This window comes from Amphiura filiformis, chromosome 2 (genome assembly GCF_039555335.1).
Source record: "Amphiura filiformis chromosome 2, Afil_fr2py, whole genome shotgun sequence".
Lineage (NCBI taxonomy): Eukaryota > Metazoa > Echinodermata > Ophiuroidea > Amphilepidida > Amphiuridae > Amphiura > Amphiura filiformis.
The window spans coordinates 20,341,622-20,365,967 of NC_092629.1; the positions used below are offsets into that span (position 1 = coordinate 20,341,622).

The window sequence follows — 24,346 nt, forward strand, 5'->3', positions numbered from 1 at the left end:
ACTAGTCAAGTGGGGGGGGGGAGGGTTCGATGAAATATTTTTTGTGTAAAAACTGAAGCATAGGCCCTATGTCTATGAATATTAGCTGCACAACCTTTATAACAATTCGTGATACCGTACCCAATTGTGGTATACAGTTGGTGTCGTTTACTAGGCAGAGAATTTTATTTCAATTTTATATTCGCCAAAATTTAGCAAAAATAAATGCCGAAAAGATTATGAAAAATCGATGTAAAAATTACAAATGTCCCCACTAAAGATTACTGTTTCGTCTTTTGGAATCTTATCTCATCTGAAAGAAACTTTGGGGACCTATGTGGACTTTTACTATAAATTGCAAAAATCAAGACCGTCTTGAAAGAAAAATGGTTGACTGACTACCTTTACCTGGCAGACCAACGTGATGAGCACACGGAGCACATGCACGAATTCAAAATCGATTCTGCATTGTGGAGTAGTATTTCTATTCTATACCCGATCAATGTTGAAGTTGCCTTTCGCCCCGGCCTATAGCCTATGTTTAAAATTCAATTTGGCTACCAATAAGTCATGTGGTCCAGTGGATTAGCGCGCTGGACTTGAGTTTTATGTATGTATCAGCGGCGTGGGTTCGAGGCCCACCTCTGCCGAACTGAAATTCCATCTTTTTTTTTAAATTTCATATTAGGGAAATGGGACTGGCCACAGAGAGAAGAGGTTCACTCCTCTCTTCGCCAAACTGCAAGTGATTCTAAAATGGTTCAGGAAAATTTTTAATGCTAATTTATTGCACATTCAAGGGAAGCCTGGTTACCATTTTGAAATAGCCGACGAGGGGTTTTCAAGGAAATATTTTTTGTGTAAAAACTGAAGCATCCTATGTACGAGAATATATCAATATATTAACTGTAGGCCTACATCATTATAACGATTCGTGATACCCACGCGTGCTATGGTTTATGTGGTTTAGGAGGCAGAGAATTTCATTGCCGGATTTCTGTATGTAGAACACATACTGCACATTACTGTCCGTTTTCCTATACACAATACACAGTGCTCTTTCCCATTGACGCGTGACCTTTACAAATAGCCCTACGTTAACAGTATGGGGATATGACTAGTTAACGTCGCTGTGTGAAAAATAACCGGCCAATATTAAAAGTACTCTTCTAAAGTTCTAGAAAATATAGTTTTTAACATGTCCTAAATTTTAGCTAATTTAGATGTTTGGAAATATTCGTACTTTGGTGTTTTAGTTAATGTTATAGGTAATAGTACATTGCCTAGTTAACGTCGCTGTGTGAAAAATAACCGGCCAATATTAAAAGTACTCTTCTAAAATTCTAGACAATATAGTTTTGTAACATGTCCTAAATTTTTAGCTAATTTAGGTGTTTGGAGAGGGTCGTACTTTTGTGTTTTAGGAAGGACATGTAAACGACAGATAACACCAAAAATATGAAGAAATTATTTCCAAACCGTGTTAAGTCAAAAATCATTATGTTGCTCATTTTCAAGAATGCTGGTTTACAAAAAGCACGCCATTGTCTGATTTCGTGAACAAAGCCACACATAACATTGTTTCCTTTCGTTTCCTTTATAATCGGTTACCCAACTGAAGCTATGAATACCAGCTTTATTGCGATATCGCACATGAAAACAGTCACTTGTGCACAACCAGAGAAGATCCGATTTAATCAGTTGAGCTGTTTCAATGAGTGTTATCTTGGTTTAATAGATTTTAATGGGGTTAAGTCCTGCAAAGGTCGAGATGAATTCTACTGTAGACATGACTGCATCATGACGCAATATCAACAATTGTGTGTAGGGCCTAATAACAGACTTGTAACGAGTCATGACTCGAGACTCGACTTTTCAAAAATGAAATGACTCGACTCGGATTTTCAAATTTTCCCCATAGAGATTGTACAGCGACTCGAGTCATTTGACTCGACTCGACTCGAGATATTGCAAGAAATGACTCGACTCGACCATGAAATGACGTGACTCGTTACAACTCTGCCTAATAATAGCATACACATTAATGTTTTTAAGCAAATAAAAATTTTAAAATATGGTACGTTTTCTGGTACGTTTGCTTGTAATCGCAACTTCAACATTGGCCTACCACGTCACGTGGTAAACCAATGTTGATAATATGTTCAAGGGTGTAGTTCAAGGGTTCATACCACTAAATCCGCCTGTGAAGCGGTTTCCGGTAAAAGTTTATCACGACTATAGTCCCAACTTTGCATACAAATTGTGCAAAATCGGTGCAATATTAACAATTTTAGTGTTGAAAATCGTGTTTTACTAGAACATGTGAATGTGATCTCTACTAATTTGAAAAGAAAACGCAAAAGTTTGAGTGATGTTTACGATAATGAGCGCATGAACACACGAGGTCAAAACGCGGTTAGCAGTCGGACGTAAACACGGGAAAATCGGGCCTTTTTATATAGCGCTAATTTTCTCAAAAAGTAGACCTAAAATGTTGTGTCATTTTCAGATATGTTATGCAGAATTGTGTTCTGATTAAGATGATACCTATTTTGCACGTGAAAGTCAATGGAAAGCTATTTAGTGTTATGTACCCTCAAATAAATTTCAAGATGGCTACCAACAAGACAGGTAGCCGAGCGGGCGCGGCGCTATAGGCCTACCAATACTGTATCCGTGATAGCGGCGCGGCGTGAGTTCGAGCCCCACCTCTGCCGTAGGCCCTACCTTTTTTAAATTTCATATTAGGGAAATGTGGCTGGGAAAATGTATGTATGGCGTATAGGGTGGAGTGCGCTTCGTTCATGTTATCATCATGATCATGGTTATCCGAAACCAGACGTCACCATGCCATAGTATGGGGAACTCCGCCGCCTCGATAGCTTAAAGTTGGCTTTTTTCCATTTTTTTTTATCTCTGAATCTTTTTTTTTTCCCCATTTCCCTGTACTTAGATCTGGTGGTGGGAGAATGATGTGTACAAATAATGGGCTATCCACCAGACTCCTTCAATGTAAATTCAATAGGCAGTATTAGATACATAGCTTCATAAAAAATATGTATCAAAAAGTGAAACCTTTAAAAACAGGGTAAGAACATAGACCCACACCTACCCACCCACCCCAACACAACCACCCTTACACAAACAAAACTAGATATATTGCATCCTTAGTAAGGCTGCGAAGTCTAGCCGTGACCTTGAAATGACCTCTGATGACCTGGAAATGACCTTCACCACATATTTTGCATCATATCCACATAACGTATACTAATTTCCATTCAAATTGAACAAACTTTGCAATTTGACCCCTTTTGACCTTTGGTTGACCTCTGGTGACCTTGAAATGACATCCATTATATTTTGAATCATATCAAGATCACATACATTAATTTTCATTTAAATTGGACAAACTTTAGAACTTGACCCCTTTTGACCTTTCGTTGACCTCTGGTGACCTTGAAATGACCTCCAATATATTTTGAATCATATCAAGATCACATATTCTAATTTTCGTTTCAATCGGACAAATTTAAGAATTTTACCCCTTTTGACCCCAAAACAGACCCCTCCTCCATGTTTAAGCCAAATCTGATTACAATCGTATATGAACATAATGCTAGAGCCCTTTTGGCATTATTCGGATGATCACAGCACGTAATATGCAGAAAATATTGAATTTTAAAGTGATTTTCAGTAATCAACCATTTTTGTCCCCTGTATGACCTTGAACTCAAAATCTGTGAGGACCCCATAGACACCAACTAATGTCAATGCATATGTGTCAGTCGCATCTCTGTACCATAGAATCTGTAGGAAAAGAAGCATTTTGAAGGTATTTGGTTATGTGCCGGAAATACCACCTTAATGACCTTTGACCCCAAATCTGTGAGGACCCCATAGGCCCCGGCTATAGCCAAGGTCAATGTATAAATCTCATTACTGTACCACGTAATCTGTAGGAGAAGAAGCATTTTTGGTAAAAATCACATTTTTAGCCAAAATTACTCATGCATGACGTTTGACCCCAAATGGGTCATGTCAAATGTAAAGGCTGGGGTAGTGGAGCTTGTGCCCAAGTTTGGTCATAATCGGTCAAATAATAAAGGAGCTAGAGCAAATTATGTTAAATGTTGACAGAAAGAAGAAGAAGAACTAGACTAAGCTGTGGTCTAACCCACGAACACAGCCGTGTTGTTACCCCTAATGACCTTTGACCCCAAAATATATGAAAACGGCCATAGACATTGGCTAATGTCAATGCATGGGTGCATGTGGCACCACTTTGCTATGTTACTTGTGGCAGAAGGGCATTTTGATGGTTTTTCGTCTCAGACCGGAAGTGACCCCTTAATGACATTTGACCCCAAATAAAAATACCACATATGAATTGAGTACCCACAATTCATGTGTGAATATACCGTTACTGTCATATGTTTTTCTTAGCAAATAAACAATTTTGACGGTTTTTCGTTTTATACCGGAAGTGACCCCTTAATGACGTTTGACCCCAAATAAAAAAATACCACATATGAATTGGGTATCCACAATTCATGTGTGAACATACCGTTACTGTCCTATGTTTTTCTTAGCAAATAAAAATTTTGACGGTTTTTCGTTTTATACCGGAAGTGACCCCTTAATGACCTTTGACCCCAAATCTGTGAGGACCCCATAGACACTGGATAATAACAATGCATGTATGCAAGTGGTGTTACTGTCCTACGTAATTTGTGGGAGAAGAAGCATTTTAAAGGTATTTCGTTTTGTACCGGAAGTGGCCCTTAATGACCTTTGACCCTAAATACAAAAAATACCACATATACACAGGGTAATTACAATTTATGTGTGAACATACCGTTACTGTCCTATGTTTTTGTTAGCAAATAAAAATTTTGAAGGTTTTTCGTTTTATACCGGAAGTGACCCCTTAATGACCTTTGACCCCAAATCTGTGAGGACCCCATAGACACTGGGTAATAGTAATGCATGTGTGCAAGTGGGGTCACCGTCATACGTAATCTGTAGGAGAAGAAGCATTTTGAGTTGAAATCACGTTTTTGACCCTATGACCCCTGCGTGACCTTTGACCCCACGAGTTTCATATGACATGTAGGGGCATGGTCAATGATGGTTGTGACCAAGTTAGGTCAAAATCGGCGTAAGCATGTAAGTGCTAGAGCAAATGTAGTGGTCGGCAGAAAGAAGAAGAAAGAAAGAAGAAAGAAGAAAGAACCTGTAAGAAAAAAGACACAGCCGTGACTAACGTCACGGCTGTGTAACTAGATATATTGCATCCTTAGTAAGGCTGCGAAGTCTAGCCGTGACCTTGAAATGACATCTGATGACCTTGAAATGACCTTCACCACATTTTGCATCATATCCACATAACATATACTAATTTTCATTCAAATTCTATAAACTTTGTAATTTGACCCCTTTTGACCTTTAGTTGACCTCTGGTGACCTTGAAATGACCTCCAATATATTTTGAATCATATCAAGATCACATATACTAATTTTCATCTAAATTGGACAAATATTAGAATTTGACCCCTTTTGACCTTTCGTTGACCTCTGGTGACCTTGAAATGACCTCCAATATATTTTAAATCATATCAAGATCACATATACTAATTTTCATTTAAATTGGACAAACTTTAGAATTTTACCCTTTTTGACCCCAAAACAGACCCCTCCTCCATGTTTAAGCCAAATCTGATTACAATCGTACATGAACATAATGCTAGAGCCCTTTTGGCATTATTCTGATGATCACAGCACGTAATATGCAGAAAATATTGAATTTTAAAGTGATTTTCAGTAATCAACCATTTTTGTCCCCTGTTTGACCTTGAACTCAAAATCTGTGAGGACCCCATAGACACCAACTAATGTCAATGCATATGTGTCAGTCGCATCTCTGTACCATAGAATCTGTAGGAAAAGAAGCATTTTGAAGGTATTTGGTTATGTGCCGGAAATACCCCTTAATGACCTTTGACCCCAAATCTGTGAGGACCCATAGGCCCCGGCTATAGCCAAGGTAAATGTCCAAATCTCGATACTCTACCATGTAATCTGTAGGAGAAGAAGCATTTTTGGTAAAAATCCCATTTTTAGCCAAAATTACTCATGCGTGACGTTTGACCCCAAATGGGTCATGTCATATGTAAAGGCTGGGGTAGTTGAGCTTGTGCGCAAGTTTGGTCATAATCGGTCAAATAATGAAGGAGCTAGAGCAAATTATGTTAAATGTTGACAGAAGAAGAAGAAGAAGAAGAAGAAGAACTAGATATATTGCATCCTTAGTAAGGCTGCGAAGTCTAGCCGTGACCTTGAAATGACCTCTGATGACCTGGAAATGACCTTCACCACATATTTTGCATCATATCCACATAACGTATACTAATTTCCATGCAAATTGAACAAACTTTGCAATTTGACCCCTTTTGACCTTTGGTTGACCTCTGGTGACCTTGAAATGACATCCATTATATTTTGAAACATATCAAGATCACATACACTAATTTTCATTTAAATTGGACAAACTTTAGAACTTGACCCCTTTTGACCTTTGGTTGACCTCTGCTGACCTTGACATGACCTCCAATATATTTTGAATCATATCAAGATCACATATACTAAATTTCATTTCAATCGGACACACTTTAGAATTTTACCCTTTTGACCCCAAAACAGACCCCTCCTCCATGTTTAAGCCAAATCTGATTACAGTCGTATATGAACATAATGCTAGAGCCCTTTTGGCATTATTCGGATGATCACAGCACGTAATATGCAGAAAATATTGAATTTTAAAGTGATTTTCAGTAATCAACCATTTTTGTCCCCTGTATGACCTTGAACTCAAAATCTGTGAGGACCCCATAGACACCAACTAATGTCAATGCATATGTGTCAGTCGCATCTATGTACCATAGAATCTGTAGGAAAAGAAGCATTTTGAAGGTATTTGGTTATGTGCCGGAAATACCACCTTAATGACCTTTGACCCCAAATCTGTGAGGACCCCATAGGCCCCGGCTATAGCCAAGGTCAATGTATAAATCTCATTACTGTACCATGTAATCTGTAGGAGAAGAAGCATTTTGGTAAAAATCACATTTTTAGCCAAAATTACTCATGCATGACGTTTGACCCCAAATGGGTCATGTCAAATGTAAAGGCTGGGGTAGTGGAGCTTGTGCCCAAGTTTGGTCATAATCGGTCAAATAATAAAGGAGCTAGAGCAAATTATGTTAAATGTTGACAGAAAGAAGAAGAACTAGACTAAGCTGTGGTCTAACCCACGAACACAGCCGTGTTGTTACCCCTAATGACCTTATGACCCCAAAATATATGAAAACGGCCATAGACATAGGCTAATGTCAATGCATGGGTGCATGTGGCACCACTTTGCTATGTTACTTGTGGCAGAAGGGGCATTTTGAAGGTTTTTCGTCTCAGACCAGAAGTGACCCCTTAATGACATTTGACCCCAAATAAAAAAATACCACATATGAATTGAGTACCCACAATTCATGTGTGAACATACCGTTACTGTCCTATGTTTTTCTTAGCAAATAAAAAATTTTGACGGTTTTTCGTTTTATACCGGAAGTGACCCCTTAATGACGTTTGACCCCAAATAAAAAAATACCACATATGAATTGGGTATCCACAATTCATGTGTGAACATACCGTTACTGTCCTATGTTTTTCTTAGCAAATAAAATTGTTTGACGGTTTTTCGTTTTATACCGGAAGTGACCCCTTAATGACCTTTGACCCCAAATCTGTGAGGACCCCATAGACACTGGATAATAACAATGCATGTATGCAAGTGGTGTTACTGTCCTACGTAATTTGTGGGAGAAGAAGCATTTTAAAGGTATTTCGTTTTGTACCGGAAGTGGCCCTTAATGACCTTTGACCCTAAATACAAAAAATACCACATATACACAGGGTAATTACAATTTATGTGTGAACATACCGTTACTGTCCTATGTTTTTCTTAGCAAATAAAAAATTTTGAAGGTTTTTCGTTTTATACCGGAAGTGACCCCTTAATGACCTTTGACCCCAAATCTGTGAGGACCCCATAGACACTGGGTAATAGTAATGCATGTGTGCAAGTGGGGTCACCGTCATACGTAATCTGTAGGAGAAGAAGCATTTTGAGTTGAAATCACGTTTTTGACCCCTATGACCCCAGCGTGACCTTTGACCCCGCGAGTTTCATGTGACATGTAGGGGCATGGTCAATGATGATTGTGACCAAGTTAGGTCCTAATCGGTGAAAGCATGTGAGTGCTAGAGCAAATGTAGTGGTCGGCAGAAAGAACCTGTAAGAAAAAAGACACAGCCGTGACTAACGTCACGGCTGTGTAAAGAACCTGTAAGAAAAAAGACACAGCCGTGACTAACGTCACGGCTGTGTAAAGAAAGAAAGAAAGAAAGAAGAAAGAACCTGTAAGAAAAAAGACACAGCCGTGACTAACGTCACGGCTGTGTAATAACTAAGGTGCAGTGAAGCAGATAATTATGTCAGGCGGATTTATCCGCCTGATATACTGTGAAGCTCTCGAATCTTCTTTCTTCTTTAGTAGAACCAAAAATTGCTACTAGTGCCAGACGCTTGCACCAATTTTGACCAAACTTGGCCACAAGAAGCACTGACCCAAGCTTAATATAACTTCTACACGGATAGGGGTCAAAGGTCACATAAGGGTTATTAGGGGTCATTTTGTGAAATTCTTAAAAATGCTATTGCTCCTTTAAATGACATGCTATGACCACCAAACATGGTCAGCAAGAACCGCTGGCCCAAGCTTCAAGTAAGTTGTACCACAGATTGGGGTCAAAGTTCAGGTAAGGCTTGATAGGGGTCATTTTGTGACACTATTTGTGTGAAATGTAATGAAGCAGCTATCATTAGAGGCAGCAATTTGGCTGATAGGCAGTTAGGGGCAGTAACAACATGGAGACATCTAGAAGTCTAGTGTTTTGATAAACAAGAGATAACCACAGACAATGGTTCTGCTGTCTGTGCTTCAAAACGTGTAAAGTTTCGTCAGAATTGGTCTATTGCCAGGTGGTGAATGCCGTGCATTCATTCAATTCAGTAAATTTCCATCGTCAACCGTGTGGAAAATGTCATACGGCCGCCGCCGGGCGGTTTCACAAGTTGCCGGCTCTATCATGCCACTCGCCGCCTGGCTATTGCAACTGCAATCGTAATCCATACATCAAAACGTGTAAATTTTCGTCTAGTAGACTATTCCAACTGCAATCCATACACCCTTCATGCAAGACATGACTTAAATCGTCCACACAGGGAGTGAATATTACAAACGGAGTCACCCATTCAGGTAGGCCCATTCGAAATTCACACTCCCTGTGTGGGAGATTAAGATAATGTCTTCCGGAGAGGTTGTATGAATTTCAACTGGAACAGCCCAGTTGGGGTGTATGAAACCGCAAGTGGGCGATTCACACGAAACAAACTGAGGTATGTTCAGATGCCAATTTTGTTACATATCTTGAGTGTAACTTGTGATGTGATGCCTGTATGTTAGATATAAACAGCTATATAATTTTCACTGATGGCTATAGGTGTGTGTGTGTGTGGGGGGGGGGTGATATCTTGGCTAAAACTGCATCACGCCTTCCCATGATGCATTTATGAAAATCAATAACTCCCACTATATAGTTTCTACAGATGACGCAATAATGGTGAATAATGGGGGGGTAAGTCGAATGTTGAAATATGACCGCATAAAACTGCAAAGGTCATGTGAGGTCAAAGGTCAGGTCAAATTTGAAGTTGCTCCGATCAGGCTGTAACTTGGGGAAAATGATCCCTGACACTTGGGGAGTATAAAACCACAAAGGTCATGTGAGGTCAAAAGTCAGGTCAAATTTAAAGTTGCTCCAATTGGGCTGTAAGTCCGGGCAAATGATCCCTGACACTTGGGGAGTATGAAACCGCAAAGGTCATGTGAGGTCAAAGGTCAGGTCGAATTTGAAGTTGCTCCGATTGGGCTGTAACTCGGGGAAAATGATCCCTGACACTTGGGGAGTATAAAACCACAAAGATCATGTGAGGTCAAAGGTCAGGTCAAATTTGAAGTTGCTCCAATTAGGCTGTAAGTCGGGGAAAATGATCCCTGACACTTGGGGAGTATGAAACCGCAAAGGTCATGTGAGGTCAAAGGTCAGGTCAAATTTGAAGTTGCTCTGATCAGGCTGTAACTTGGGGAAAATGATCCCTGACACTTGGGGAGTATAAAATCACAAAGGTCATGTGAGGTCAAAGGTCAGGTCAAATTTGAATTTGCACCAATTAGGCTGTTAGTCGGGGAAAATGATCCCTGACACTTGGGGAGTATGAAACCACAAAGGTCATGTGAGGTCAAAGGTCAGGTCAAATTTGAAGTTGCTCCGATTGGGCTGTAACTTGGGGAAAATGATCCTTGACACTTGGGGAGTATAAAACCACAAAGGTCATGTGAGGTCAAAGGTCATGTCAAATTTGAAGTTGCTCCAATTAGGCTGTAAGTCGGGGAAAATGATCCCTGACACTTGGGGAGTATGAAACCGCAAATGTCATGTGAGGTCAAAGGTCAGGTCAAATTTGAAGTTGCTCCGATCAGGCTGTAACTTGGGGACAATGATCCCTGACACCTGGGAAGTACATGTATTAAACCCTAAACCGCAAAGGTCATCCGAGGTCAAAGGTCAGGTCAAATTTAAAGTTGCTCTGATTGGGCTGCAACTCTGGGGAAATAATCCCTGACACTTGAGAAGTATGAAACTGGAAAGGTCATCCAAGTTCAAAGGTCAGGTCAAATTTAAAGTTGCTCCGATCAGGCTGCAACTTGCGGCAAATGATCCCTAACACTTGGAGAGTGTAAAACCGAAAAGGTCATCCGAGGTCAAAGGTCAGGTCAAATTTAACGTTGCTCCCAATATGAAACCGAAAAGGTCAACCGAAGACAAAGGTCGGGTCAAATTTAACGTTGCACAGTATTGCTGCGTGATGATGTCATCACAGTCATACGCCTAACTTACCTCGTGCCCTTGCACAGTCCCTAATACCTCAGGAGTATAAAACCGCAAAGGTCATCCGAGGTCAAAGGTCAGGTCAATTTTAAAGTTGCTCCAATCGAGCTGTAACTTGCAATGATCCTTGACACTTGGAGAGTATAGCATGAGTTTACCCGAGGTCTAAGGTCAAACGATACTAATCAGAATCAATCACCGCCTGACATTCGTGGCTCGTGAGCCACAGTAGCTCTAGTTATGTATTGTGACTGAATGGAATTATACAGGTGCAACTTGACAAAGGAGTGAGTACTGGCGCAAATAACCTCAGTAGTTGAAAGCGCCATACAAATCAACCAAAAACAAAAAAAACTAGACTTAGCTGTGGTCTAAGACCACGAACACAGCCGTGTTGTGACCCCTTACTGACCTTTGACCCCAAATTTTATGAAAACGCCCATAGACATTGGCTAATGTCAATGCATGGGTGCACGTGGCGCCACTTTGCTGTTATTTGTGGCAAAAGGGGCATTTGGAAGGTTTTTCGTCTCAGACCGGAAGTGACACCTTAATGACCTTTGACCCCAAATAAAAAAATACCACATATGAATTGGGTAACCACAATTCAAGTGTGAACATACCGTTACTGTCCTACGTTTTTCTTAGCTAATAAATTTTTTGAATGTATTTCGTTTTATACCGGAAGTGACCCCTTAATGACCTTTGAACCCAAATCTGTCAGGACCCCATAGACACTGGGTAATAACAATGCATGTGTGCAAGTGGCATCACTGTCCTACGTAATTTGTGGGAGAAGAAGCATTTTAAAGGTATTTCGTTTTATAACGGAAGTGGACCCTTAATGACCTTTGACAATAAATAAAAAAATACCACATATGCACAGGGTAACTACAGTTTATGTGTGAACATACTGGTACTCTCCTATGTTTTTCTTAGCAAATAAAATTTTTTGAAGGTTTTTCGTTTTATACCGGAAGTGACCCCTTAATGACCTTTGACCCCAAATCTGTGAGGACCCCATAGACACTGGATAATAGCAATGCATGTGTGCAAGTGGTGTCACTGTCCTACGTAATCTGTGAGAGAAGAAGCATTTTGAGTTGAAATCACGTTTTTGACCCCTATGAGCCCTGCGTGACCTTTGACCCCACGAGTTTCATATGACATGTAGGGGCATGGTCAATGATGGTTGTGACCAAGTTAGGTCAAAATCGGTGTAAGCATCTAAGTGCTAGAGCAAATGTAGTGGTCGGCAGAAGAAGAAAGAAAGAACCTGTAAGAAAAAAGACACAGCCGTGACTAACGTCACGGCTGTGTAACTAGACTAAGCTGTGGTCTAACCCACGAACACAGCCGTGTTGTTACCCCTAATGACCTTTGACCCCAAAATATATGAAAACGGCCATAGACATTGGCTAATGTCAATGCATGGGTGCATGTGGCACCACTTTGCTATGTTACTTGTGGCAGAAGGGCATTTTGAAGGTTTTTCGTCTCAGACCGGAAGTGACCCCTTAATGATATTTGACCCCAAATAAAAAAATACCACATTATGAATTGGGTACCCACAATTCATGTGTGAACATACCGTTACTGTCCTATGTTTTTCTTAGCAAATAAAAAATTTTGACGGTTTTTCGTTTTATACCGGAAGTGACCCCTTAATGTCCTTTGACCCTAAATAAAAAACTACCACATATACACAGGGTAACCACAACTTATGTGTGAACATACCGTTACTGTCCTATGTTTTTCTTAGCAAATACAATTTTTTGAAGGTTTTCGTTTTATACCGGAAGTGACCCCTTAATGACCTTTGACCCCAAATCTGTGAGGACCCCATAGACACTGGGTAATAACAATGCACGTGTGCAAGTGGCGTCACTGTCCTGCGTAATTTGTGGGAGAAGAAGCATTTTAAAGGTATTTCGTTTTATACCGGAAGTGGCCCCTTAATGACCTTTGACCCTAAATAAAAAAATACCACATATACAGAGGGTAACCACAATTTATGTGTGAACATACCGTTACTGTCCTATGTTTTTCTTAGTAAATAAAATTTTTTGAAAGTTTTTTCGTTTTATACCGGAAGTGACCCCTTAATGACCTTTGACCCCAAATCTGTGAGGACCCCATAGACACTGGGTAATAACAATGCATGTATGCAAGTGGCGTCACTGTCCTACGTAATCTGTGAGAGAAGAAGCATTTTGAGTTCAAATCACGTTTTTAACCCCTTTGACCCCTGCGTGACCTTTGACCCCACGAGTTTCATATGACATGTAGGGGCATGGTCAATGATGGTTAGGACAAAGTTAGGTCAAAATCGGTGTAAGCATGTAAGTGCTAGAGCAAATGTAGTGGTCGGCAGAAGAAGAAGAAGAAGAAAGAACCTGTAAGAAAAAAGACACAGCCGTGACTAACGTCACGGCTGTGTAAGAAGAAGAACTAGATCTGGCTACAGATCTGGACCTAGCCGGGGCCGGAAATGCCAGTCTTAAAGTTTGACCTTTGACCGCTTAACTTTGACCTTTGGGGTCATAAATATTTTCAACATGTTACCCCTTAATGACCTTTGATCCCGAATCTAAAAATATACTGCAGGCACTGGATAGTAGCAATGCATATATGTGAAAGCAACGTCAATTTGCTGTTTACTTTTCGAAATAAACAAAATTCATTTTTGGTTTTTTGACCGGAAGTCACCCCTCACATGACATGATCTCAAGAATAGAGAAGATTCAAATTATAACTGGCAGATAATAATAGAACACACCACTAATATATTTTGTAAAGTAAAATATCATGGTAAATAATGAGTTCTGTTTTGGTAAAATATACCAGATATTGCGATAGGCCTACATAAAAAATACAACAAACAGAATACAAAGAATACAGGAGTATGATTTTCTGTGATGTCTTTGGTACATTTAATCAGTCATTTGTACGGAAATGTAACAACAAAAATAATAATAATACTATTTGATAATAATAAAATAATAATAATAACACTAATAATAATAATAATAATAATAATAATAATAATAATAATATACGTTTCTCAGTAACCATGTAGGCGTACATCACAGTTGAAAATGGGAATTTGCTTTAAATTTTGCCAAAATCAGATGAAAATTTTGGTGAATGTTGACAAGTTAAATTAAAAGTAAAATCACACTTTTTTCCCATAATTTTGAAAATAAAAATCCGCATTGGGGCCGATTTACAACTCCTACACATGGTACACGCTACAGGAACCCGTCGGCTACGAACTTGTTTGTTTGTTGTTATTGCGGCGGCAATGTTTTAGCCCCGCCCATAACTTAAAGTTTCGCTGATGACTGTAAACAAGTTCAGTACACACGGTCCCTGAGTATACATGTACCTACATTATACATGTACGGAAATGCGGCGCATACATCGGTACGTATCGCGGCAAAGATCAGAGCAAAATGGTGAATACAATCCAGGAAAAAACTACGCATGACAGTCGGAAGCGAAAACATGAAAGGAGGGTATCAGGCGAGGGTATCCGGCCCGTCTGGACATGCATGCCGTGCGCGTAGAAAACTGATGCCGTGCGCGTAGAAAACTGAGGTGAAATGCAACGTTCTAACATGTGAATTTAATAATAATGCATAACATTTTCAAAACAAACAGAAAATTACATATTTAAAACTAAAATTTTCTGGTGCAAGCAATTTAGCACACGTTTTCTTAATCTTTTATCACAATTACATAATTATAGTTATCAGCACGTTATAGAATTGTTTTGGATTATAAAGGTTTTAGTTTTATGTTTGTTGGGAATCTGTAACAAAGTTTGTCATCGTTGCCTGTGAAGGATTATGTTCAAGCACTAATTGTTTATAATCAGGAGCAAAAGAACAAAGAGAATAGGAAGACCGATTGATACCATACACCAAACCCATTTCTGAGAAGTGCACCTGATAATTTCAAAAACACCCTTGTTTGTGACATAAATAGGAAAAAGGAGCGCAGCATTTGATACACAGCTAAAAAGAATTTTATAATTCATTCACTCACTAGTGGGGGAGTTTTTTTTGTTAAAAACTTCCACGTCCCTCCTGAGTATCAAATGGTGCGCCCATAACAGCTCATAACTACGGGAGTGGTATACCAAAAACACAGGTGTACATCATTTCCCCAGGTTACTAGACCTTTATGCACAAACGTACCGCGCACATAGCAATGCTCTATAATTAACCCTCGCAGATGGTCTGTGAACATGAACATAGTCATCGAAAAATATAACAAAATCAAAACAGCTGATTTTACATAATTATTTCGCTTGTTTTATGACAAAATGTATCGCAAAATATTTACAAGACATGTGCAAAACAATTTTTTTTTGTTTTCCCAGTTTTTTTACAACCTTATCAAAGTGTCATAAAATAAAGCATGGCTTTAGAAAAAATTGCAGTTTCACTAAAATAAGAGATGCGATTTTCTTTCGTTTGATAAACAAAAATAATAAACAATTTAGCACAATTCACAAGCCTTATTCAGTTTAATGACATTAAAAAGTCCCATGCAGTGATCCGAGCGAAATGGAGCTATAGAGAAATTACATTTTCATGTAAAATGTCATATTTTGTCTTGAATACACAGCTGACTCAACCACTTGCAGTCTATGTTAGCACATGTATGCTACCAGAGAAGATGTAATAATTTATTACATCTTCTCTGATGCTACTAACAATGGTGTAAATAACTGAATTTTGATCATAATCTTCTGAATGAGCTAATCACTGAATGGGTCTTTAATATCAACCAACAAGTCATTCGATGTAACTATTACATTCAATAGGATCACATGAAATATACAGCTGTATCTTAAAAGATTAGTAACAATATGGCACACAAGTACAGAGTTGGCAAAAAAGATACATTTGCTCATTACATTTTAAAACAACAGACGCTGGACGTGGGCTACAGACACTCGGCTGCGGCCAGAATAGATACTTTTCGTCCCCGGCGCAAATGTCATTCACCATAGTTTATAATTATATCAAAGGAGAAATAGGCAAATAGCACTCAGGTAAAAAGAATTGCGAAAGTTTATGAAGTAGCATACAAGCTCACCTTTTAGCTTCCATGAGTCTATTTCAGGAAACAAACACGAAATATATTCCAGCATAGGAAATCATTCCCATGGATGCAGTAAAATTTTTACGAAACAAAATTACTGCAAAAGTCCATACACTGCTTTGTTCTTGTCTCAGGCTCTGTCCGACATATTCACGCTCAAAAGCACAGGAAATCCATTCAGCAAATTGAAGCACAAAAGTAATTCCAGGTTAGAAAGTCTACTTTCCAGGATAGATCCATCCATAACTGCGCTCGCACTCCATCAGACGCAGTTCCGTCTTCTGGATTTTGGTGAGGATATGCATGAGTTAAATATCCGAGTTTGACGGGGCGCTTTCAGCGGCAAGTCCTGGCTCTTGGTCGCCGTATAAACCTGTTGCCTAACTTAATGGTGGACGGGTCACGGCACATTTATACTATTTAAAAGTTTATAAATTCCAATGGTAAAAAATCCTTTTAAATTCATATTTTTTCCTTGCCACGTTCATTGTTGCTATTTAAAGCTATTTTGATAACCAACTTTAGTGTATACATGACCCTTGTGGATTCAGGCGGATTCCTCCGGCGGTGTTTGCGAAAGATGCTGCAAAGAAAATCATAGAAAAACAAAAACAGAAATAATTTTTTATGTTATTAAACATTTCCAATGAATGAATGAAGATCAATGGTCATCCCGGAGTCATCCGAATTAGTTCAACATGTCGAACATGCCCGCGAACATGAACATTCCATGTTTTCAATATCTAGTCACTGAAAGGTGGTCTTAACACTGGAATTATGGAAAATGTTGTGCCTCATAACTGCTAAATTGTTGATCGACAGTATATAAAAGATATTCATATTTTAATAGAAAAGACTTGATGAATCCATCTGGGAGGTCAAATTTGGGCAAAAATGCTAATTTCTTGAGAAAATCCTAAAACAATATTAAAAACTAGAAGTATCTAGGATCAACTTCACAAAAAATATTTGGGCGAAAACAGGTTTTTTATGATTTTTGAGCAAAATTTAGCATTTCTTGATGACTTTTGGTGGAAATTACAAAATTTTTATTGACCTTGGAAAGAATCTGGATGTCTTTCAGGTTTCACTGAGGAATTAATCATATCAATCAATTATAACTGTAATTAATCAAATGAAAAAGTGTACTTACAAAATATTTTTGCAGGTCATGCTGGGTTTTATGTCTTGGTACTGATGATGATGTGCTATTAGGAATTTGGTCCTCGAGAGTCTGATTTGTAAAACATTCCTCGAATCTTTGGTTATTCTTTTGTGACAGATTTTCTTGAATGATCTTGAAATCCCAATTTGAAGACTTACTTAGTTGCAGAGCATTTCCGTAAACGTGGAAAGGCTATAAACATAGGGACCTATATTGACCGAATTCTCATCAAGTTTGTAGCCTAGTAGGCCTATAAATTATAGGACCTATATTCATGATAAGGCCTTGGTCTGGTTCATATGAAGTTCTATAGGCTTAGCCCTGGTCCCATGGACGTGTGTTGGTCTGGAAAACCTTTAAGGAAACCTGAAAAAAAAAGGTAAATGTAATATAAAATTTTAACCAATATCAGGGATTTGGACACAAATATAATTTGATATCAGAACAAATCTAAGATTACAGTAGTATCTCTGAAGACATAGGTTATTTTATGAACAGATTCATTTTAGTTTTGGAAATGGACAATGTAATTGTATCTATGATTTTTATTAATCAAAACAACGAAGTATAATGGTCATTGCAGCCTCTATACTGTTTAAGGTTTTAATCAGGGCTGCAGTTGGACTATTCATTGAATATTAAAAGAAGAGTATTTTGCAAGTTTTAACTCCCGGAATTGGTCTTGGTATTAAATGGGTTATAAAGTCATATCAGTCAACATAATCAAAATGTACTTACAACATACATGTAAATTGGCCATTGTTTTCTTGGTACTGCATGCGTCGAAACAGAATTTCATCCTCAAATCTCATTCTATAGTATGTTATTGTCAATATTTGCCACGTTGTAATATTCCATAGTCTTGGTGTGGCCTTCTTCTGTCCGATGAGGTAGAAGATCGTATATAGCATCGTACGATACCAAAGCTGTCGACTGTGCCATGTCCCCTGGGAGCTGAGCCGATATGTCTGTGGTTGTTATTTACGTGAAATGTGGCCTATACTCCTTCTGCCTTTTCAAGGCTGAGAATCTTGCCAGGTGATGGGGTCTCGTTGCGGCGCGGCGGTGGTGAATGGGGGGGTAGTGGAGTAATTTCCACTACCCTGTTCCTGTTCTTGACACAGTCTTCTAACTCTTCTACACTATTTCGTTTGTTCATTGATCAAAATTTAATTCATATAAATTATTCAAAATTCCTTTAAATATCATGCTCCTATTTCTATGTTTCTAATTCAATTCATATATTATTCAAAATTCCTTTAGGTATCATGTTCCTATTTCTATCTTCCTTATTTAATGTCCACTACCTTGTACTCTATGTTCCTTATTTAATGTCCACTACCTTGTACTCTGTTCCTGTTCTTGATATTTCATTGGTAAAGTTTCTGTTCTTCAAGTATCTTTTCTGTAATAATATCAATGTTCGTTATTCAAACTCAATCTTCTAACTCTTCTACTGTCCCTAATTTAATTTCTACTACAGTAATAATATCAATGTTAGTTATTCAAACTCAGTTTTCTAAGTCTTCCATACCATATCGATTGTTCATTATTCAAAATTCTTTTTAAAAATTATGTTCCTATTTCTATGTCCTTAATTTGCACTATCCTGTTCCTGACATTTCATCCATGAAGTGTCTGTTCTTCAGGTTCCTGATTACCAGATTGCTAATACCTAATCGCGATGAATGTTGGATTGTGGTACGAATAATATGTATTAAGTACAGATGCATAATATAATGCGGGACATGGTTTTATGTAGATATGATCAAGAAGGGTGCCACCAGCAGTAGTAGGATCTGTGATAACTTGATGGTATTGGCTTAAGGACTGGAAATCATTTGCTCTACCTCCCATTAAATTGTGATTGAAGTCGCCAACAAATACTGTATAATCTGTATCCAGTAAATCAGTTTGTGCAGTGATGTTATTCATTTCTGTACAAAATGTGCCCGCACTAGTTCCAACGGGTTTGTATATTACGGTAATTAGCATGTTTGTGTTTCCATGTGTCCTAATTGCAAGTGCATCACATACATTGCTTGGAATGGGCACTACTGTGTAGTTGACACCATTTTGAATGTAAATTGCCACACCTCTGCCTCGAGTAGAATGTATTGCTTCTAAAGAGTAGCCTTCTATTACAAGAGAGTCTAGGCTACTAATGTCTGTCAACCATGTTTCTGATAAACAAATAACATGTGCTTTCCTAATTTCTGTATTGCTCTTCATGTCTTCGATGTGTCGACGTAAGCTCTGTATATTATGATGAGCAATTATGAAATACTTATTCTGATCGATGGGTAGCATAGGATTGGCATTGGATAGATCACAAGTAGGCATCTCTGCAACATATCGTGCTACATCTGGATTGCAATAGATCCTGGAAAAATCACAGTTGGTTAAATGCATTCCTCTAAAGTTGTCACTCGACTAAGTGCAACGTATGCCATTGATTCTTTGAAACATTTCATAGAAATCACAGCTTGTTCAGTTGTCAGTCCTTGGACTTTGTGAACAGTAACAGCCCAAGCAAGTTTCAATGGAATCTGTTCTCTTGTGGTACTGAAGTTTCTTCCTTTCAATTGAAATGTTTCCTTGCGTGGCATTATAGCGACACACGATACATACTCAGGTGGTATAACTTGTGATGATCGAGCCTTCCTTCCAATTTTGTCACTGTCAAACCTGACATAGATAGCCTGTGGCATGTTCTTGGAGTTACCGAATTCAATTCCTTTAATGGTACCAGATACTCCATTACAAAGACCATCGGGAACATCAATGTTAGCTATTAGCATAGTTCTAGCACCTACTGCTAACTTCAGATAAGGTACAAGTGACGTGTCGTCTTTTCGACGTGATGTGTCATGTGGTGTTTCGTGGACTTTGATCACTCTGCCACCCTTTTGGTCAACGTCTTCTGCTTTGATAGTAAATGTTTCCGTGTTTAGTGACGCTAACTTTGTTTCATTGTGACTGTCAACATCCACGTTGAGGTAAAACAAGTGTAACGCGTCAGAAGGTGCTTGACGAATGTGCTCATGAACTATGCGGGAACGTAAGAGTTCCTTGTCTGCTTCTTCTAGTGGTTCGTTTTTTTCCGCACGCGAAGTCGGTTCAACATTTGGGCAAATATTGCATCATCCCGCTGTCGCATTATTTCAGTTAGTTCAACTTTCTCAAACAGTGAATTCCACAAGTCTTTCAAGGGTTCTTCGTGTGGGAAACACAAAGGTGTGGGTGGACTTATCGGTGGTAATTGAAAGAAATCTCCTACTGCCAGGATAGAGACATTGCCAAAGTAGGAAGTGTATGATGTTCCTTTGATTTGTTGTAATCGTCCGTGAATGTACGACGATAGCTGAGTAGCACTAACCATAGATATTTCATCTATAATTACAAGCTGTACGGGTTGATACTTTGTGCGGAGCGTGCTCAGACTTTGTTCTCCAAGAGGTTTGTAATCTTTGGCCATTCTAATACCTGTTTTAAGGCTGTACAGATGGTTTGACCAGAAATGTTATATGCAGCTGTTCCAAGATGTGACATTAATAGCACAGTTACATCATCAGCGGACTCGGTCATTGTTGCAAATTTCTTTTGAGCATAGTAACTGATGCATCTGATCACATGCGATTTTCCAGTTCCTGCACCTCCAGTGAGGAAGATATGAAATGGGTCTATTCTATGATTTCTGGCTTTTTCATCGCACCATTTAGCAACATGATTAAATAACTGTCGTTGTTTATCATTAAGCTGACGCATCATAGTCTCTGCCTGTTCTTCAGTTATATCTGGATTACGGGTTTCAATAGCACACCTTGGTAAACCTGCATCACGTTGGCCAGGTATATTTCCTGGTTGAAGTTCAGGAACTTCAATTTCAGCTAAGTCATCATCTGAGTCTTCGATTCTGACATCTTTTAATCTATCATCAATACGTTGCTGCTCAGATTGTGGAGCAATTCCTGCCCAAGCATCTTCCATATTTTCTACTTCTTGAAGTACTTCCCACGCTTCATCTAGTTCATCTGTTTTCGGTTCGAATTCTGACATGTTTTGTTCAACCACGTCTTTAACTCGTAGTCTGTCATTGTTGATAGTTGTGTATCCAGTCATATGATAACTTTCGTAGGTGGGAAAACTATCTGGCTTGATATTTGGACTCCTATGAGGAAGGTACAAACGTAGCATATTCATATGATACCTCTCACTGTCTTTCTTTTGATACCCTTGGGTAACGAATGACAGCTGGCTTTCCTTTACGTTCTTTCATCTTGATGCCATAGGTGTTCAACTGTATTAGTTTATCACGACGATCAGACGCTTCGTCATCATCGGTTTCATCATCTACGTTATCATCTGGGTCTCTATTGATATTGTCCGATTTGGCCGACACTTGATAGTGAGTTGAGTAAAACGTGGCCATGCACATGTTGTTGTACTTTGGCGTACTTGGTCTATCAAGATATTTTTCAATTTGAGTAGTCTGCCATACTTGCTCAGAATTACCTGCATTTGCTTGTAGTTGTGTCAGAGGCAGAGATATCCGTTGTCCGTCTAACGCAGTTTGCAGAAACATTACTTTTCGTGTGCTATTTCGCAAAGGCATACTACAGATAAGGTAGACTGCTCCCATGACACTAACTTCTCTGTTTTGGAGGTAGATACTTCCAAGCTTTCGTAATTGCTGTATGGCATCATTGTTTCCTTGTGCTGCTTCTTTCTGAGCATTTCTGAGCAAGTCACCCATTTCTCTTTCTGATTTAGTAATGTAGGAAACAATATACATAACGCATGCATATGGATCGAGTACATATTGAATATCCATGTTGCCATTCCAGCAGCGAATCAGGTCTGGATTGTAATTGTTGATCCATTGGTCTTCAAGACGCCTTTTTAGGTACATCGTTTGCCGCTTTGAAAGCGTCTCTAGTGCCTGTTCAAATTCGTCTTGTCCAATTCCAGCTAAACAAAGAACGTCATAAAAATCTGCAAAGTCATGATCAGGATTCTGTAAAAGTTCCCAAATGTTGTTCAGCATATTTTTTGCTTTTGTTTCACGATCTAGGGTTTTCTGATGTTCTTCATCATTTTCATCTCTTTCTGCTGTTGGAGTACAAATGAATGTTCTGTCTGATGGCGGTTTTGGAAAATTAAACCGGCATGTTTTCCCGGTTTTTCTGCACGATCTTGTGTGATTTTTACTGTGAACTTGCACACTCGTAACAATTTCATGTAATTCAGGATCAGTTTCTGGTGGAATTTCGCATGATATGTATCTATCAACGAATTCTAGGACCTCATTATCTGGATCTTCACCCATTTGGGGGCATTTTCAACCCACGCAACCATGTGTGAATATGCGGCCAGCCACGTTGCTGGAATTCTGTCCTGTAGAAGTAGTCTTTGACTTTGCCAATAGGATTAGCTGGTGACATAATCACGTCATTGATAAATGTGTGTAGTCTTTCCTGAAACAGTTTGGCAGCTGCAACTGGATTGGACATGATGATATCGCAATGTTCATCCCATGACATATTCTTATGTTCCTCTGGTGTCATTGGTGGTTTTCCTAACATCTTAAGGATAGAATTGTGTATTTCGATCCATCGTCTATCAGCAGCACTAAATGTCACAAAGAAAGTAGGAATTCCTAGTTGACGAATCATTGCAAAGATATCTTTCTTCGATTTTTCCCAGTATGCAGGGGTTCCTCTAAGTTGAGCCAGGAATCGGTAACCTTCGTCTCTTTTAATAAGTTGCTTCACCTGTTCGTGGTCTCGTAACATAGATGCTGTGATTTTTTTTCCATCTGAAGTTTTTGTGCAACCTATTCTGGTAGCAATAGATACATTTGAATGAATTTGATGTACTTCTGTGCAGTAGAGAGCAAAAATATATATTCCGGGTTCCTGGCAAATCTATTATCAGCTGAAAAGAGCCTGGCATTGAAATATCTAGAAGGCGACAGCTTTTGTTCTCGGCTCTCGTTATACGTATTAGAACCATCTGGAAATTCTACTGGGAAGCACTTCGGTTCCATTTCTAAAACGTGTTCTGGCTTATTACCTTGTCCTGGAGCCACTGACAAAATAGTGCTATCACTCTTGTCTGCTGCGTACTGTGCAAAATCTACAGCATGTAAGAATGAATACAGCGGTGCTGACGTGTTTGTAACATCATGTTCATTTTCATTGACTTCATTACTTGGAATGTTATCTCGATAAACAACATTGTCATCTCTGGTCTGATCTTCATTATCAGAATGATCGTCTTCATTGCCATCATGGGAGTGTCGCAAACTTATATCTCCACACTCATCAGTGACATTATCTACATTCATATATTATTGTCATCAGCATGATTGACCGATTCATCATTGAGATCGTTGTCAAAGTCATGAACATAATCAACATCATCATTATCTTGGATATGATTCACATTGGGGGAGGTATCACTGTCACCTTGTGTACATTCATCTCCTGAATCTGGTATGTCATCTTCATTATCATCGGAGTGGTCACTGTGAATTAACTGGTCATCTAACATGTTGTCAAAAGCTTCAAAGTTAATGTCAATATCTTCGTATTCAGGGTTGTTTTCTTTCAACCAAACAAGTGCTGATCTTATTTTACTTGGATTGACATCTTGGCACATGTGGTGTCCTTTATATTCCAGTTTTCTTTTCAGTTTTACTCTGATCAGACTATGGTCCGTTGGCAGTCTTGGTAAACTTTGGGCAACTGAGTTAACATCAGCTTTTACACACACTATCTGGCCATGAACTCCTTTTTGAGCACCCTTAATTAGAGATATCATCTTCATAAAAGGTATTGCTGGGGCTATTAGGTGCCTTTCTAGCATATTCAAATGCGGAAGTTCGGGAGGCTGTTCTTGTATGTTCAACCCGTTAACTGTTGCTATTGTTGGCATACGTTTAGCTTTCATACTTCCATGACAGGTATTACATATCCATGTTTTGTGGTCATCCCTATCTTCCACTACATTTATATCTTC

The 24,346-nt window shown here is 38.9% G+C and overlaps 1 protein-coding gene and 1 long non-coding RNA gene across 2 annotated transcripts; both read right to left on the reverse strand.

Moving 5' to 3' along the window:
- Positions 1–16,281: 16,281 nt before the first annotated feature.
- On the reverse strand, positions 16,282–18,158 carry LOC140135585 (uncharacterized). Its single transcript, XR_011856546.1, has 3 exons — positions 18,062–18,158; positions 17,312–17,689; positions 16,282–16,741 (listed from the first exon to the last, which is right to left on the reverse strand). It is a non-coding gene; the product is annotated as an uncharacterized lncRNA (long non-coding RNA).
- A 1,567-nt stretch (positions 18,159–19,725) lies between these two features.
- Positions 19,726–20,705, reverse strand: LOC140138876 (ATP-dependent DNA helicase PIF1-like). The gene is made up of 2 exons (XM_072160658.1): positions 20,512–20,705; positions 19,726–20,302 (listed from the first exon to the last, which is right to left on the reverse strand). The coding sequence occupies exons 1-2, from the start codon at positions 20,703–20,705 to the stop codon at positions 19,726–19,728; spliced, it is 771 nt and encodes a 256-aa protein (XP_072016759.1).
- Between the last annotated feature and the right edge of the window lie 3,641 nt (positions 20,706–24,346).